Source organism: Uloborus diversus, chromosome 6 (genome assembly GCF_026930045.1).
Source record: "Uloborus diversus isolate 005 chromosome 6, Udiv.v.3.1, whole genome shotgun sequence".
In the NCBI taxonomy this organism is placed as follows: Eukaryota; Metazoa; Arthropoda; class Arachnida; order Araneae; family Uloboridae; genus Uloborus; species Uloborus diversus.
The window spans coordinates 138,734,382-138,753,431 of record NC_072736.1 but is presented as its reverse complement, the minus strand read 5'-3'; the positions used below and the strand labels follow the sequence as shown (position 1 = coordinate 138,753,431).

The 19,050-nt window shown below is 36.8% G+C and overlaps 1 protein-coding gene across 1 annotated transcript; it reads right to left on the bottom strand.

Moving 5' to 3' along the window:
• Positions 1-3,597: 3,597 nt before the first annotated feature.
• Positions 3,598-14,623, bottom strand: LOC129225005 (chymotrypsin-like elastase family member 3B). The gene is made up of 4 exons (XM_054859552.1): positions 14,597-14,623; positions 8,555-8,711; positions 5,675-5,802; positions 3,598-3,786 (listed from the first exon to the last, which is right to left on the bottom strand). The coding sequence occupies exons 1-4, from the start codon at positions 14,621-14,623 to the stop codon at positions 3,598-3,600; spliced, it is 501 nt and encodes a 166-aa protein (XP_054715527.1).
• Positions 14,624-19,050: the final 4,427 nt, after the last annotated feature.

The window sequence follows — 19,050 nt, the reverse complement described above, 5'->3', positions numbered from 1 at the left end:
AACATATTCGTCGCTAATTTCATGTCGATGCGAAGTTTGTTAATCCAGAGTTTTCTTCTATTTACACTTTCGCTATTTCCAACAATCAACTCAACTTTTTAGGGAGAGATGATGAAAACTTACATTATTTTGAGAAGCTCGAGAATGCCATTGAGGTACAAATCAATTTGTGTTGCTAAAAGCAATCTAAGACACATGGGAATGTTAAATATATACTCATAACAAACTGCCTATGTTTACCTCAATAGACACGCGTGGAACGCAATGTTTTACCTTTTTCTGTAATTTTGTAAATCATCGCAAGGTAGCGTATTCGAGCGCTGGAGTTGCGAATAATAATCTACCCAAATTTTAAAACAATTGTTTCGCCTAGAATTTTATTTTAAATCATAATCATTTCTCTTTTATTCTGGAGTCCTGAAATTACTTTTTAAAGAATTTTTTTCGTTTAGAATTCTATTTTAAAAATTAGCTTCGTTTCTCTTTTATTCTAAGCAATGATATTTATTTTTTTTTCTGCTGCCATTTTACATTATGAAGTAACAAATAACATTTTAATATGTTTCTGTAGGACTGACGTCATCAAAACAACCAATTGGGTTAAACGGTTGCTTTATTCGAGCGTAACGATATATTTTTACCGTTTACCTTTTTACTTTCTTCTATATCTAATACATAGAAGAAAGTATTCGATTAGTGCAAATTTTCGAATTTCGACAGATTCGAACGTTTTGAGGTTTGCTGAGAATATTTCGACCATTTTTCGAAAATGTGTGTGTGTGTGTCACGTATGTGTGTGACCAGTTTTTTGTGGCCGCTTAACAGCAAAAACTACCGCATGAAGTCGGACGAAATTTGGTACACATATGTGCCTCTATGTGAACTTGTGCCCATTGATTTTTGGCGCGAATTCCTCCAGGGGGTGGAGCAATGGGACGATTAACGAATAAATACCTTTGTGCTGAAAATTCAAAAAATCAGTAATCCAGTTGCTTTTCTCGGATGACTTTTCATCCAGAAGCTCACATTTCTTTGCATTGAAAAAGGTGTTCCTTGTAACACCGAAACACGTGTCTGCAATATTTTGCAAATATTTGTGCTTTCTGACGTTGGATTACTGATTTTTTGAATGGGACGATTCTTGAGTTATGCGTGCTTCCTATTCCTCAGGAAGTAACTAGCGGAATCAAACAAACTTTGGTCCATATGTTGCTCCTAACAGGTACAGGTGCTGATTCAATTTTATTGTCAATACCTCAAACGGGGGTTGAGCTATAGAACGTTTTTTGCCGTCAATTGTGACTGCTGTATCTCAAGAAATAATGAACGGAATCAAACAAAAATTTATCGACAAGTAGCCCTTAGAGGGTATAAGAGCTGATTTTATTTTGGCGTCAACAGCTGAAAAGGGGTGGCGCAAGCGAACGTTTTTTTTTTCCCCATTGTGAGTGCCATATCGCAAGAAATAATGCTACGTTCTGGAAGAAATTTGGAATAAATGTGAATCCATATGTAAACAGGCGTTAATTCAATTTTTGCGCCAATCGTTCCATAGGGGGCTGATTTTTTTTTGAACAATCACGATTGCTAATTGTTTTCATTTGACCGTCCTTGGCGTTGTATTTCTTTTTTCAGCTTGGTCCGAGAGCCTCTGCAGCACGACCGCCTACCGGCCTGTGCAGACGCAGCACCTCTGATCCTGAGCACTGTCCCCCGGAATCCGCTTCACTTGGTGGCGTCCATGTCCTACACACACACATGCTCATACACCCTCACACACACACGCTTTTACTTACATACATACACGCCTACGTGCATACACATAAGTCTACGTACACGCATAAGCCTACACATGCACAAACGCGCGCCTACTCTCTCTCACACACACATAACTATACACACGTAACCTCCCAGGAGGAGGGACAGGCTTGGGGGAGAGAAGAGCAGTTTCCAGAAACAGTAACTCCAATGAGTAGGGTCCAGTCGCAACTCGTGATTGCGAAAAACATAATTTGAATTCAAAATTTCAGAATTCAAATTAATTTTTCATTTTTCTATTTTTGTTTATTTATTTATTTATTTATTTATTTATTTGTGAATAAAAATAGCTTTGAAATTGCAACAATAAGAAAGATAAATCGTAATAGACTGTCGTTTGTGTATTTCGATTGATTTTAATTGTTGGAAAATGACCAGAAAATTGCGATGATTTAAACTTTTTAACTGTTGCCATCTTGTGTTTGTTAACAAATAAATGTTTGTAACTATTTTAAGCAAGGCTTTTAAAATAATTTTCAATTTTCATTCTTTGCTTTGCTTTTGAGATAAATCGGGAATTGGGAAGATCGTCAAGATTTGGCGTGTGTAATTTTGTTTTTATTGGGAATATTGCTTCCTCGTCAAGCATGGGGAGGGATCAGAATTATAAGAAAGATATACAAGAAAGTTTTGTAATGGCCACAACATACTAGTTTATTTTTGGTAGCCAAAGTTCTTAACTTTTTTCAGCATATAAAAGTTATTTCTTAAGTTATGTTTCTTTATTGTAATGTAAGTTTACCATGACCAGATTCATATCTTAACAAATTTAGAATGTGCGACTGATTATGTTTATTTTGTTGAACCTTTTCCTTTCACAGGGGTGAGTTTTCGAATTATAATAACTCTGTTTCTCTCCTGTTTTTACTTTTGAAATGCATTTTGTATAGCTAAAAGAACATGTTAAATTCAGATTGTTTAGATATGTTTAAATAAAACATAACAAAAACCGTTTGCTTTTAGTGATTTTAACTAACGCTTAATTGGAAGCTGATGACTTCGTATTAAAGGAATGCAATTATTTGTACTTAATATGTGCTGATGCTTTAATTTCATGTAATCCACCAAACAATATGTGTCATTTTATGTAAAAAGCGGATGGTTATGGTATATAAATACTTTGGATTTAGTCTATCAGATGTAATTCAGTTTAACGTGAGTACAGGTTGTAATCGATAATGCATATATTTTCATCTTTTGTGCTAATTGAAAAAACTCATAATTTGTATAATTGACAATTATCATTAACGCTAATGCGATTTTTGCCAAAAATAAGTTTTACTGTTTTTTTGCAAATCCTGCATTACACGCATTTATTTAATCCTTAGCGCCTTAGAAACTGGTGTCAGAGTATTACAAAAGCATCAACTTGACATCTCTTTAATTTTTAAGGTCGGTCGTGCAACGCCGGGCAACGCATCTAGTACCTATTATTAAAATTTGAACACACTAAAATTTCAGATTGGAAAACATTGGATATTCATTTTTGAAATAAAAGGTTTCATGAAACATGCTTTCAAATTTGACACCATGAAAGTTTCATGGTGTCAAATTTGAAAGCACGGATCTACTCATTTTTGAAAACTTCGTTTTTCTCATTACTTCTTGTGACAAGAAATATTTAATTCAAGAAATGCAAGAAACATTTCAAAAGTTCGTGATTTTGTTAAGTGCTTAAAGTTCTTTAATTTCCTGTAAGAAGTACATCAAGGATTACAAAGCAAAATTTGTTCCTCTCCACGGAAATAACAAGTTCGAAATTAATTACTTTTCGAAGCTTTACTTGTTGTTTTCAATGGTAAATTTTATCCAATTCGCTTTATCTAATATTTTTGCGAAGAGGAAATTTAAGTCGGGGGTTGCACAAAGCGCTGCTATTCCATTGACAAGAGTGGATTGACTGGTTGCACCAAAAACGTACCATTTGCCATCTTCCTTCTTGCAAACGAGAGGACCTCCACTATCACCCTGAAAAGTAAGAAATAGGTTTTAAGGTATCGTGTGAAATATTTGATTTTCAATTTCAAAAATCAGTTAAAAATTCATTGCTGTGGTTAGATAAAAACTTCCGTTCTAATAAAATTCACATTAGTTTCGATTCAAGTAATTCGTAAGAAATCCCGAACTTTGGATCCTGTTAAACCAGTCCAAAAGGGTCTTTGTTACAAATTCAAATGCTTCTTAAATTCAAAGTTAAATAGACCTTTTTTTTTACATCAGAATATTCGTCGAACATCTAATTTCTACTGTAAAAATACTACTCAAACCGTCGTTGCTCGTACGTGTATATAAAGTACCATATCAGTCCTTGTGCGCAAGTTCATATCCTCATATCGTCGCCTCAAAGCAACAGTAAGACCTCTAATCCCAGAAATAACACTAAGATATCCTAATGTTGTTCTGAGGTGACGATATATATATAATAGCGAATTCACTGATCGAGTAATGCTCCTGACGTCACCAACAATGAAACTCCCGCCGTGGCATGATAATTTCATAATATTTTTTGGTAATGTTTGACAAGCATGCTGTATTTTGACGAGGCTAAACTGGATCCCTGTAACTTAACTGTTTTAATGGTAAGGCTGTTATTTCAGGGGAGTGAAGAAACGAAAAAGTGATAACAATGAACGCTATCTACTGGAGTTGAGAGTTCATCAACTGGAGTTAGGGTAAAAATTTCAACTATCAAAATATCATCAAACGGGCAATTGCTTCGTTCAATTGTAGAAGTAATTTTCACCCGTCATGCCTTGACGGGCGATTTTCTAGTATCAATATATGAGGAGTTTACTTTCAAAACAGTTTATATCCAGTTTTATATTTATTTATTTATTTATTTTTTGGCAAAACGAGAAAAAAAAACGTTTTACGCACAAACACTTAACTGTTTGAATTTCGAATTTTTCACAATGTTTTGGTAGAATAACTAGTGACTATTGGCATAAGTCTTGGAATTTTTCCTTAATTTTATCAGACCTAAATTGCCGATATTATTTCGGATATATATCTTTTTGATGTAAAACAGTAGATGATATCCCTTTTGCAAAAAAAAACACGCATTTTCTTATATACTTTCAAAACGAATTATATCCAGTTTTATATTTTTTTCGCAAAAAAAAAATGTTTTACACACAAACACTTAACTATTAGAATTTCGAGTTTTTCACAATGTTTTGGTAGAATAACAAGTGATTATTGACTTAAGTCTAGGAATTTTTCCACAATTTTGTCAGACCTAAATTGCCAATTTTGTTTTGGATATATTCTTTTTGGTGTAAAACAGTGGATATCATCACTTTTGCAAAAAAAACCACGCAATTTCTTCAGAAATAAACTTTGAATTTGAAAAAAAGTATGTACATTTTTTAATGTTTTTTTTACTCTACTTTATTCCTTCTTACTTATTTTATTGAATTTTGACATTATTGGCAGTCCTTCTCCCTACCCCCTCCCCTTTATGGATTGAAGCCACACTTTTCCAAATTTTCAAGGTTTTCAAGCACGAGAAAATGAAATTTATTTTTTCAAGTACTTTTCTTTGGAATTAATCATACTAATTCCTTGAAGTTGGGGGCTTCTAGCAAAGCGGGGGCCCTAAGCCATAGCTTGCTTATAGCTTGTACGTAAATCCAGGCCTGCCGACCGCAATCTCTTCTTCCATCTAATTTACAAGGTCTAAAAAACTGCATAGCCAATGCATGTATTCTCTGGATGTAAATGCACTCCAGAAGCTTGTGGACTTGATGCCTAAACGAATAAGTGCAATTATCCGTGCAAAAGGTGGTCCAATAGAATACTGATCTTGGGTTTCTAATTCATTGGCCAGTGAGTGTATTATATGCGTAGTACTTACAATGCAAGGAGTGTTTCTGTAATTACGGACACATATTTGCGTTTTTGGGTTATACTTGTCAGAACCACATTCACTTTCCATCACCACTACTTGCTTGACTTGTTTCAAAAACTCGTCCGATCCGGAACCTAGGGATGGACAAATTTAATAAATTTTAGTTTAACTCGTAGTTCAAATTTTCAGTTTTTATGATTACGCTACCCAATTAAATTGTATCGCAATTCTATACATTATGTATAAATATTACGTCAATATTCAACAACCACTATTGCCTAAATACACCGCCAGCTCAGGCATTCCATCCGTGGACTGCAGTTTTGGGCTTTTTATCACTCATCTGCCCGGAATAGGAACTACCTGAGATGGAGGTGCTAAAAAGCAGGAAAATGCAGTCCACGGATGTAATGCCTGAGCTGGAGGTGTATTTAAGTATTTCTGCCTTAGCCCTGGCTTAGGGCGGTAACTTACTATAAATACCATGCTTTGCCATCAATCTTTGAGTTGAACCGCAAGCATTGCTGCGGTCACTCATCTGGTGAGCTAATTCTACATTAGCTACCAGTTTGTTTGGCTCTCTTGGCTCCCTTAAGAGGTTTTTCGCTTCCAGCTCAGGTAGTTCCTATTCCGGGCTGATGAGTGCAAAAAAGCACGAAACTGCAGTCCACGGATGGAATGCCTGAGCTGGTGGTGTATTTAAGTATTTCTGCCTTAGCCCTGGCTTAGGGCGGTAACTTACTATAAATACCATGCTTTGCCATCAATCTTTGAGTTGAACCGCAAGCATTGCTGCGGTCACTCATCTGGTGTGCTAATTCTACATTAGCTACCAGTTTGTTTGGCTCTCTTGGCTCCCTTAAGAGGTTTTTCGCTTCCAGCTCAGGTAGTTCCTATTCCGGGCTGATGAGTGCAAAAAAGCACGAAACTGCAGTCCACGGATGGAATGCCTGAGCTGGTGGTGTATTTAAGTATTTCTGCCTTAGCCCTGGCTTAGGGCGGTAACTTACTATAAATACCATGCTTTGCCATCAATCTTTGAGTTGAACCGCAAGCATTGCTGCGGTCACTCATCTGGTGTGCTAATTCTACATTAGCTACCAGTTTGTTTGGCTCTCTTGGCTCCCTTAAGAGGTTTTTCGCTTCCAGCTCAGGTAGTTCCTATTCCGGGCTGATGAGTGCAAAAAAGCACGAAACTGCAGTCCACGGGTGGAATGCCTGAGCTGGAGGTGTATTTAAGTATTTCTGCCTTAGCCCTGGCTTAGGGCGGTAACTTACTATAAATACCATGCTTTGCCATCAATCTTTGAGTTGAACCGCAAGCATTGCTGCGGTCACTCATCTGGTGTGCTAATTCTACATTAGCTACCAGTTTGTTTGGCTCTCTTGGCTCCCTTAAGAGGTTTTTCGCTTCCAGCTCAGGTAGTTCCTATTCCGGGCTGATGAGTGCAAAAAAGCACGAAACTGCAGTCCACGGGTGGAATGCCTGAGCTGGAGGTGTATTTAAGTATTTCTGCCTTAGCTCTGGCTTAGGGCGGTAACTTACTACAAAATACCTACTATTGCTGTTTTTGCTTGGTATCGGTGGTATGTCTTACCTTTTGCATTGCAAAACTTCGATTGATTCTGCAGTACAGTTGCTCAAAAAACTAATGCACAAAAATGTGTAGCTACAGTCTGATTGTGATAAGTTAATAAGAGCTCTCCCTAAACGATGTCACTCTTTTTTCCAGCATATTTAACCCCCTTCCTCCTTTTTCAAAGTATCACACTTCCCCATACCCCTACACATACTCCTTGTCACATGTGACGCTATATTTTACAATCACAAAGGTGCTTATCCCTTACGTAGGCGATGGCGTACCTCCCTCAAATGCAATGTAATCCCCCCTCCCAGAATGAGAGACCTTTCAAATGAGTTCAAAACCCTCTCAAATTACCCCTTCCCCTAAAAATTTCAATGGCGCAGCCTGTGCCATGGACCTCTCTCGTGGGCATCCTGACAGACATATTGCTACAAAAAGGGTTTTTATTTCAAATAAAATTTGATGTCACATTTCTTGTTAATTAATCTCTCCCTCCCCTCTCACAAACTGTCTTAATTTCACCAACTCTTTCCCTCCCAAAGCGTGACGTCATTTGCGGACAACTCCTAAGTTGATTTCCGATCCACTGAATTTTCGGTTCCAATTGTTAAAATATAGTTGAGAAAAGGCAGCTCTCGATAACGATTGGTGGCAATGTGCCGAACTAGGAATTTCTTTTCTTTCAGTCCAAACATAAATGAGTTCTTTAGCAGTAAGTTACCACCCTTAAGCCAGGGCTAAAGCCCCAGAACTACATGCAATATACCAGACAGTCCGGTTATCACATCCAGCGACTGCAGTTTCGTGTTTAATAGAACTCATCAGTCTGGAATAGGGAATATCCGAGCTGGATACAGACGTCATCTCATTGAAGCTGAGAGTGCCAACAAACTGGTAGATAAAGTAAATTTATCCTCACCAAAGAGCGTTCGCAGCATGGTGCGGTTCGACTCACGAATTGAAGGCAAAACTTTGGTATTTAGCAGTAAGTTACCGCCCCTAAGCCAGGGCTAAGGCAAAACAACGAGCAATACACCAGACAGCCCCAGTTATCATATCTGGATGTGATGATAAATGTACTTTATCTACCAGTTTGTTGGCACTCTCAGCTTCAATGAAATGACATCTGCCTCCAGCTCGGTTATTCACTAATCCAGACTGATGAGTTCTATTAAGAACGAAATTGCAGTCTCTGGATGTGATAACTGGGCTGTCTGGTACAGTGCATAAATGAGCTCGTCCAAGGTCGAGTATCAAGTTGCCAGAGCCGCGCTATAGTCTTTCTTGCGCACGTGTTTACCTCTAGTTTCGCCCCATCCTGTAGCGAAACATCCATCTCCGATTTCTAATTCCGATCCTTGCTCCGGCAAACAGGCTAGTTGGACTCCATCTGTGAATTGAATGTGTGCATTCAGCTTTACCAAAGCGACGTCATCGAGTAAAAAAAATTTTGATATCTGAAACAGAAAGAAAGATTATCTTTTCTGTTAGAATGTGTTTCTAGTTCAGAATTATACAGTCAGCCATATCAGGCAGAGGAAAAAAAAATACATTATTATTACTGCTTTTTTTTTCCATTGTTATATTGCTCATAAACTTGAATAAGTGGGTAAAAAAAGTACGGTACGTTTCGGTTATAACCAGGTCTGTGGAGTCAGAAGGAAAATGACCGACTCCGACTCCTTTACCCCAAAATCAATCCAACTTTGACTCTGACTACAACTCCGCAAGCACCCGCAACTTCGAACGAGAAGTTCGAACTCTCAGGGAAAATGACAGAGTCCGGCTCTTGGAACTTTAAACTTTTGACTCCAGACTCCGACTTGGACTCCTGTGTTCCAAAATTAGTCCGACTGCGACTTCTTTACACCGAAATCTCTCCGGCTTCGACTTTGACTCCAACTTCGCAAGAAACAGGCAGCGTTTCGGACTTTCAGAGAAAATGACCGGCTCTGACTCTTGGAACTTTAAACTTTAGACTGCAGAATCTGACTTCGACTTCTGTACTCCAAAATTAGTCCGACTCCGACTTTGACTCAGCAGCCCTGGTTGTAAATAACAGGGCTATGGAGTCGGAGCCAGAGTCGTGGAACGGAGTCGAACTGATTTTTCATTAAAAGATTCGGAGTCGGGAGTCGAAGGACTTAAATTCCAGGAGTCGAAATCAGCCGTTTTGCTCGTAACTCTGCCAAGACTGCAGCGAAGTCGTGGAGTCGAATTTGAATTGCTTTTGAGGTAAAGAATTCGAAGTTAGAGTTGGAGTCATCTATTTTCCTTCCGATTCCGCATCCGTGATAAGGACTACACTTGGTACATTTTAAATCTTAGTTTTTTTTTAGGATAACTTTTCCCTTTATTTATTGCTGCTATGATCGATCAAAGTTACTTAGAAACTGCTTGTTTGGAAAACATAATTAGGTACATTATGAAAAGACAAAGTTGCAAAAGAATGAAGGCACATGTCTTGGAGCTGGCTACAAAGAACACTTTCGATGCAAAAGAAGTTAGTTTATGCATGAAATACACTGCCATCTTAGTCATTCCAGGCGAGGACTGCAGTTTCGTGCTTATTAGCACTTATCAGCCCGGCGTAAGAAGTAACTGAGCTGCAGGTGGAAAACCTCTTAGGAAGCCAAGAGTGCCAACAATCTGGTAGCTAATATAAATTAGCACTAACCAGATGAGTGACCGAAGCAATGGTTCGGTTCAGCTTCAAAATTGCAGGCAAGGCATGGTATTTTCAGTAAGTTACATGGTATTTTCAGTAACTTACTGAAAAGTTAGCCCGAAATTTTCTTCATTTCGGGCTTTGGCCGGCCAATTCGCGAAGTGGCTATGGACGATCGGCCAAAGTACGAAGAGAGAAACCAAGACTAGATTGTGTTTCACTGTTAAAAATGTAGCATTTTAAAATAAGTACTTTTGTGTACAGTTTTTTTTTCTTGGAGTTCACTTGTTTCACAAACGAGTTCAAATATAAGGGATACCTCTGTGTTAAAAATGAACTTATAACACATAAAAATATGATCTCGTGTCATTCTGTTTCTATATTAAAGCCATAATAGATATTATTCAGTGACAGTAAATGATGTAACAACGTGATTGCGTAAAGAAGATTGGATTTGCGGCCTGCATATGAGCGAATTACATCTTAAATAAATGCGTTGTGTTAAGTGTGCGAATACAAAGGTAAATTGAGGCAGTGAGAAGCAAGGGAAGTAAGTGGACATTTTCAAGTTTTGAGCAAAACGACTATAAAGATAACGTCCTAGGTAGGCTTTCATGGATTTTTTTTTCTAAATCATGCTGTACAGCAGTACCTACCAGGGCTACTATTACTATCTCTTGCCCCAAGACAAAGGAGGGGCTCACCTACCATTTGTACGCGTTATCTCCAAATTTTTAATTTTGTCACATACATCCGTATGCTTCTCACTGCCTCTATTGAATTAAGGACGATCGACAGTCTTTTTCTGCTCCATAGACCTAATTTTAAAGATTCTAGATCATATTGTACCAAGAAATATTGTTTCAAAAGATTTTAAAGTATTTTGCAAAGCCTCAATACTAAGGGTTCATTAAGACAAACATAAAGAAAAAATAGCTTTCTTGTTAATATTATTTAAAGACATTACTTTAATGCCGCGTTTTGTCGAAATTCCCCGACATGTCCTTATTAATATTTTATACATAAATGTCATTATGTTTATTTTAATTTACACTTAGTATTGTTTTTCTCCCTTTGTAAAACAGTTCGTATTTTTATGAATCAATATTTCGGAAGGGAATGCAATCTGGAAAACTTAGCACATTTTTCTTATTTTTTTCTTTTTACATTAAGGAAATGTTGTTCTTACTGTCATAGTATTTATTTTAATTCTTCCTTTTTTTCAAACGTTTTTACTCACGTTTTACTGCATTTATTTTATGTTAATCTGATTGTGTGTATCTTAACTGAATTTCTTTTTGTCTTGCTGTACTTGCAATGCGGATTTTAATTTAAAACTTTTTCTTCTAGGGGATGCGGAGTGATCATTTACATAAATTGTGCTGCGTATTTGAGCTAAATTCTTTTTTTCTAAGGGGGATGAAGGAGCAAGATTTTCCTTTTATTCTAGACACAACGGGTTTTTAATTACCTTCTTTTTTCCTGCGAGGAAGGTGGAAGAGCGGGATTATCGTTTAACCGTTTTCGTAAGAAAGGTATCATTAATCCATGCGAGTTTGGTTCGCTCGCTAATCGACAGGGTTACGGTAGCGTTGTTATTTGGCGAGTTTGGAGAAAAAACTACGGAATTTTTTCATTATTTTACATTTTAAAGCAACTGTTTATGTAATTTAATTGCTTTTCATTTAGTGAAATATTTTAAATTGCAGATATATATTATTATTGTTTTTAGGTTTTCTTAAAAAGTGTATGCATTTTAGTATAAGAAAATAATTATTTTGCATCAGAGAGATGGGGTGGGGTAGTTTTTCATTTATTCAAGTAACCTTCTTTAAACTCTTTGTACGGGCATCGTCATGTAGGTATAGCTCGTAATTAATAAAAGTACTCGCATAATTTTCGAAATAGCTTATCGCACCAACGCAACGGTGTGAATAGCCCGTGGGTACAGACTAATTGCACGGACTGGGTGCAAAACAGGCTAAATTTGTCCTCTTCACTATCTCGTTTTTAAATTGTCAATTCTACACAATTGAAAGCAGAAAAAAAAAACATTTGTAGCTTTCCAAATCTCAAACTTTTTACTCCCAACAAAGTATATATTTCAAGAAAAAAAATCAGACATGGATATTTAATTAATTTTCAAATGGAAACAAGTCTATATTATTCATGCAATAAGTCACTTACAAAACTTGTGCTACCGACAATTAAGTATATATACCAGAATATTTGGACTCTTATCACTATTTTATGGTTATTTTTTTTAGTCATAATTGATTTTGAGTTGGAGATTTTCTCTGAGATATGGTTTTGTAAAGATTTTTTGAAGTTTCTAGAGTAATAGAAACTAATGATCATACATCTACCCTTATTGGGGGGTATGGGTGGTAGAGGGATCTTAAATAGAATTCTAAGGACACAACAAATTCCTTACTTGTCATTAGGTTTGGTTTCGGAATGAAAATTATACTATTTAAAATTTGTGTCGCAAACACTGAAAGGTTGAGAAACACGGCCTTATGTTTAATTTTAGCTGGGTCGGTCAAGTATTACGTAAGCAGAAAGGAAATATCCCGAGGGCTACTTATTTTCTCTGAGAAGAGGTGAGGGGCCACAAAAATTCTAAGGTAAGCATTAAATAACGAAGCAGTTACAGTGCAACAACAAAAAACGTGGGGAAAGAGCATCCTGTGACGTACAAAATGTCATAAAATCTTATGAAAGCAAAAGGGGAAGGGAGTATAGCGTATGTTTATTTTTTCTCACAAGGTGAGAGAGGGGGAGGGGGTACAAAATGACCAAAAGTTGCTTAGACAATACTTGAATGACCCCTTATTAGCTATCGAATATGATTTCAACTGAAAGTATTCACATATAGAAGTGCAAATACGAGAAATACACACTCATAGCTCCGTCGAAGAACTAACGGCAAGTAAAACGCGATCGAAGTTTTTAATAACCATTGGCAGGACCTTCTCAGGGACGTGGTAGCATCCTCCGAGCCCGACGAGATGCCATCATGTCAGCCTAATCCAAAACTAGGGGCCCAACTCGGAATCAAGGTAGTATAAATTTTCCTGGTGTTGTGAGGAGGGGGGGGGGGGGGGGGCAGGTGACGATAATGACAAGGGGCTCGCTTTGGCTCTCGGCGGCCCTGGACCAACCTCCTTCCTAGTTTCTATCACTTGCACGCTCCGCCGTACCTTTGGAAGCGACAGATATGTCATCTATCTGTCAACCTAAAATCTACCGTAATCATTTCGGGCTTTGGCCAAGGATTCCCGGCCACTTCTCGAAATGGCCAGCCAAAGTAGAAAATACAATATTAATTGCAAGTATTTCGGGCTTTGGCCAAACCTCTTGGCCAGTTCGCGAATTGGCCAGCCAATTCGCGAACTGGCCGAACTTCGGGCTTTGGCCGTAACATATATAAAAAAAAAGACGTAAAAATTACAAAGAACAAAGATACCAGAAGAAAATAAAAACCTAGAAGATGCAATGCAAGTCAGGCTTATATAGTAGGCGTTGACAAGACAAATGCTTTATTTAAATTTCTGGTTCTGTATTAGACCAGCAGAATAGAGTTGAAATAGTGTTTTACCTATTTCTAAATATATTACAATGTGTCGTTGTACTTACAAGAGAAAACAATGAGCTGCTGATAAAACCCACAAGGAATTAAGAACAGTGCCGCCACGAAAATGTGAATGAGATATTGTCTTCTGAGAGAGACTTGCCAAGGCCAACTGTGGGGTCTTGCAACTTCTCCACCAACTATGCGGTCACGTGTAGAGTCATGCGTATTTGGTGCTATAGGAGGTTTTCCGCATTCTGATACAGCAATCGGCAAACCTAAGTAATTAAAGTTAGTAAAAGCCAGATGCGTTGAAACCAAGGATAAAAAAATTAGGAAAAATTTGCAACACTGATAAACAAGAAATGTTTTTTTGCGAATTTTTAACAAATTTCCGTATGCAGTGGTGTCAGGAGTGGGGTATTGACCACATAACTCGGTTTGAGTTAAATCACTGTTCAATACAGTGAAACCTGTGTGTAACGATACTGTCTATAACGATAACCTGTCTATAACATTTTTTTTTTTTTTGGCCCCAGCAAAATGTCAGCATGAATAATAAAACTGTATAACGATAACCTGTCTATTACGATATTTTTTTTTTTAGGTCCCAACAGTATCGTTGTAGACAGGTTTTACTGTACATGAAATTAGATGTTCATCCTCCCAATGACAATCTTCCTCTGACAGCCAGTGCAGATTCTCAGTTAGCCTTGTGGGAGTTCAAGTGGTTGCGCAATGTTGGGGTTTCCATAATTGCGTAATTGGGATTTCTACTTTTGCATGTACTGATCTGATGAATTTATGGGTTACCTACAAGTGCAAGAAATCCCAAAAACATCACTGATTATTTCCGTAGAACGTTTCGGGATTTCACAGGTTTTTCATCTATTTCATGAATTGCTACAAGTTGCACGAATGCAGACTTCTCACTGTTGTGAAAAATATCTTTAGCTACCAGTTTTTGAGCGTAGTTGTAATATCGGCTTCAGTTCAATTACGGTCCGTCCAGATTGACTAAGCTCGCAATCAGAGCGAATAAATCCCTGGATTCCGTAGCTTTGCACGAATTTCAGGTAAGAAAGAGGCTTGGTACTTACTTGCAATACTGTCTCAGTTTTGGCCATGATTACAATAATGCTTTTTGGGAGCTTTCTTGGGAAAATGTCAAGCTGTTATTTGAAACCTACCATAGATTTCTCTGAAGGTTCCATGGAAGACATGACTAACTTTCACCGGGGAGATTTCTGAATTGTTCAGAAAGGGCCTAGGATAATTTCAGGAACGTTACTGAATTTTAGAGGAAACCTTTCCTGCTTTTTTGCAAGATATGTTGCTGACTCAAATTGGGCAAATTAGCTACTCCTTCTTTTCCAGGAACGTTTTGAAATTGTTTTTTCACTGTGGGAATTACGAAAACATTAATAAAAAAGTGAAGTTGACTCTTATTTTAGAGATATTATCACTTTAATTAAAAAGAACCTATTTTGAGGTTTCTATAGTGCTTTGGTTTTGCACAAAAATTTTAATGAAAGTGAGTGGTAGCATCCATTAAGATAAGTTTCTTCTTACACTATGTCGCAAAGCGAATTTTATCGTGAACTTAAAATAAATAACTGATTTGCATAGTATTTCATAACATGAAAAAAGGACCTTTTTAAAATGTTTATATGAACCAAATTCAAGAGCACAGAGCACTTACAAAAGAAAAATGAGGTCGTTAATTTAAATTGCCTGTAAACATTGTTTTAAACATCAAATTGGTGACGACAAAATTGCAGTTTTAGGCTATATACTTAGTCGATTAAGGTGGGCGCATGACCTCCATAGCTTCCCCCTCCCCCTCCCTTTTTGGCGCTTGGTGGAAATAAACTTATAATACCTTGAAATAACTGTTACTTGCATTAAAGTATATTGATTTTAAATGAGAAAACTGATGGAAAAGAAAAGTAATGTCTATTCTTCTGGGAAGCAATGCCTAACGGCTGCTATTGGTTCACCAAAAGAACTTTCTGAACGAAAACATAAATGAAAACAGATACTTATGTACTTGATTTAATGCACTTAAAATATGTTTGGCTGCATAACTGCATACCAATACAATGCAGGTTATTAAAAATTTTAGTGAAGAATAACCAGAACAGATAATGTAATAATTCATAAATACATCTTCTCCGTTTGAAAAACTTAAGAACCAAGAAAATATGTTTGCCATAATTTGTGTGTGCCCATGAGTGTATCTAACCGAAATATTAGATTTACATTTTAGAAAAAAATTAATAGTCAATTTTTGTATAACAGTGTAATAGTGATAAATTGTCTGTTTTTTCGCCAATTTTAGAATAAAACGGTGTGGTGACCGCCTCCGCTAAAGTTATACTTTATAATCGATCCAAATTTTGCAAATTGTCAAGAGAAGCTATGTGCAGAGTCCGACAAATCCCGGGTGGTTAAAAAAAAATACCTGGGGGACTAGTTCTTTCAGAAGCCATGAATTTTCCTCTAAACTATAAAAAATAATTTGTCTGGCATCAAAAACAGTTTATTGGCTCCTCAGATTTCGCAATTTTCTTCGGCCTCTAGCCATGGGTAGAAAATGAGAGAGTCTAAATCATGATTATCTACCACACAGAGCTCTACACCATATTATCAACAAAAAAAAAATATTAAAAAACTTTTTACAAGCTTAAATCTCTTTTTAGCTTCCTATAAACTATTTTTGCAATGAAAGTGAAGTCTGACAGCGAAGAGTTGGCCCTTGGCTCCGCTTTGTTTCAGAATTGTCCCTTGCCGTGAACTGGCTATATCGATGGAAAAGTTAGTATGGAATTTGCAAGTGCGTCTTTTGTTCTTGAGCTTGAATACTTCACCTTGGAATTTAAGAAATTAGCCAAAACGGTACAAAATTTTAATTTTGTGCGGTCAAGGCAGATGTCTCATTGGACAGGTCACATCCTACGTAAGTAGGTGGGTCTTGGTTTTACTTCTCTCAGCAGTCATTGATCAGATATAACAACGCCCCCTATAATTAATTTCAATTGAAAATTGGCGAGAGTAGGATAGCAATAAAGAATGCAAAGCTTGTTATTTTTACTTTTTCTCCAACTAAATGCTGTTATTGCTGCAACTTAAACCTTTCAGGTCTAAATAATCACTTACCAAAAATATACTAGGAGTACATTTTTTTTTATCGCCAAAATGTTGCTGAGCTCCAAAGTATGGCACGTGTCATTTCTATCTTCTTTACCAATTTTAAGGAATGGACTCGTTTTCTCAAATGATTGACAATGGTCAATTTTTTGTGATCGGCCAAAACTAAAATTCTATATCCCCATTTCCTTTATTTTTTTTAAAATAGCAACTAATTAATTGCAACTACCTTCTTTTTCAGGGCGATCAGTCCGCCAATAAGAGGAAAATAAACTTTTACCACAATTTTGTTGATCTGTGCCATCTCCGCAGTCATCAATACCATCACATTTCTTGCTGTTTTTATAGCAGTTCCGATTTCCACACTCGGTGTACCCCCTCTCACATAAAGAATCTGAAATCAATATTAAACAAAAAATATTTTGAAGAACTTGAGAAAATTATTTATACAGTACAACCACGTTTATCTGGACTAACTGGGACCAAAGACGATCTGGATAAACAAAAATCCGGATCATTCGGGTAATAAGCAAAACACGTTTTTTGCAGAGCAGATGTTTCTTTTATTACTATGTAACAAAATTACAAAGTACCGTTTCTAGCAAATACTTTATCAATTATGATTCAATTGCAGGGGTGTCGGACATGGGCGCCCATAAACAAATTTTAAGGGGGAAGGGGGATCAGATATATTCTCCATGGTTTAGCAGGATATTTTCCTTTATAGATACCGATTTCAATACAGATTAGAGTTATTAAAGTTTGACATTTTTAATAACTTATTCATAAATGGCTGGAGAAGGAATGTTTTTACGTTGTTGAAAAGAAAAAAGTACTAAAAGCAAGGAAGTTATAATTTCTAAGGGGGGGGGGCGAGGAGGTTTGATATAAGTGCCCTATATAGGCGCCCCTATATAGGCACCCGATATAGACGCCTCCTATATAGGCACCCGATATAGGCGCCTCCTATATAGGCACCCATGGTATCGGACTGACACTCCAAAGTACGCTATATTGCTTGTGAAATTAGTACTATACTTTATTGTGCATTCGATGCAGGAGCTGTACTTTTAACCAAAACAAAAACCGAATATTTGACGTAATTTATAGTTCCGTTCTTACAAATTTGATCCATATAAAATGGAGATCCGGGAGATGGATAAAGTCTTTCAGGGTATTTTTGTGCCAGTCCGGATTACTTTGCGCCACAGCATATTTTTTTAGTTTAAAAAAACCGATAGCGCAACGGTAAACTCGTATTTACACCCAATTCGATAAACAGAAAAAAAATCACAGTTAAAAAAGCAGGTAAGCAAACAGAGCTAAACGCAATCGCAGCCAGGCGAAAACAGGGACGGATACATACTATCATTTTAGAGGGAGGGATCAGGCTGAGGAATGATACCCCCCCCCCCAAAAAAAAAAAAAATACGGTTTTGTGTTCAAAACATTTCTGAAACTGCTTGGGTGTCAATGCAAAGCACCAAATTGGCAAGGAATGATGCATTTAATAGGACAAAACGTTGCTAATTAATTTCATAAGTGATGAAAAAATAGTATTTCCAATAATTAATTTAAAAATTTTTAAATAAATTTAAAAGATCACCGCAATTGTTCATATTTTATTCATAAATTGTTTCAACACGATATTGATGGATAACACTGTCGACGGTTTAAGGAGGGGGCAGTGATGACCCCCCATGACCCTCCCTTTGTATCCCCCCCCCCCGTGGGGTAGACTCGGAACTAAACTGGCTGATTAACATCGATACAGCTGCTATTTATACACCTTTTGAAGCAATTACACTTCAATATATTAGTAAATTCTAGGGTTTTCTACGAAACTCGAAATGTCGTCATTTGGTGATTTCTTGCCAGATTTGGGCCCAAGAATTTGTCGCCAAAAAGGAATCACGCCAATTTTTCGCCAAGCTCATATTTTAAAAACTAGTATAAAGCAAGCAAAATTAACCTGTAGGTAAAGTTCAAAAAAAAGTAAGGTAATTTTCAGTAAAAATTAGTGGAATAAAAGTTAATTTTAACAAGATTACAACAAAATAAGGATATAAATCATAAAAATGACACCGTATTTACAAACTTTGTAACAATATATTGTACTTAATTGTATATGTTCTTACCATTGAGAGTTGCTATCGCCAGCAGAGAGAATCCTCTTCCTCCGCTTGTAAATACATAATCAGTATTGAAATACAGAATTAATTCGTTACGACGTGATAATAACGTCGGGGGAGGTTTGTTGCCACAGACCGTAAATTCACTGCCAAAGAAGCTTTCATCAGAAACTTTAAGCTGATCCACTGAGCAAGCAAGAGAGGAGTTTAAGTCGAAATCTTGAAAAATCACTTTTATTTTCTAAAAAATAAATCTATTATTAATAAATTTA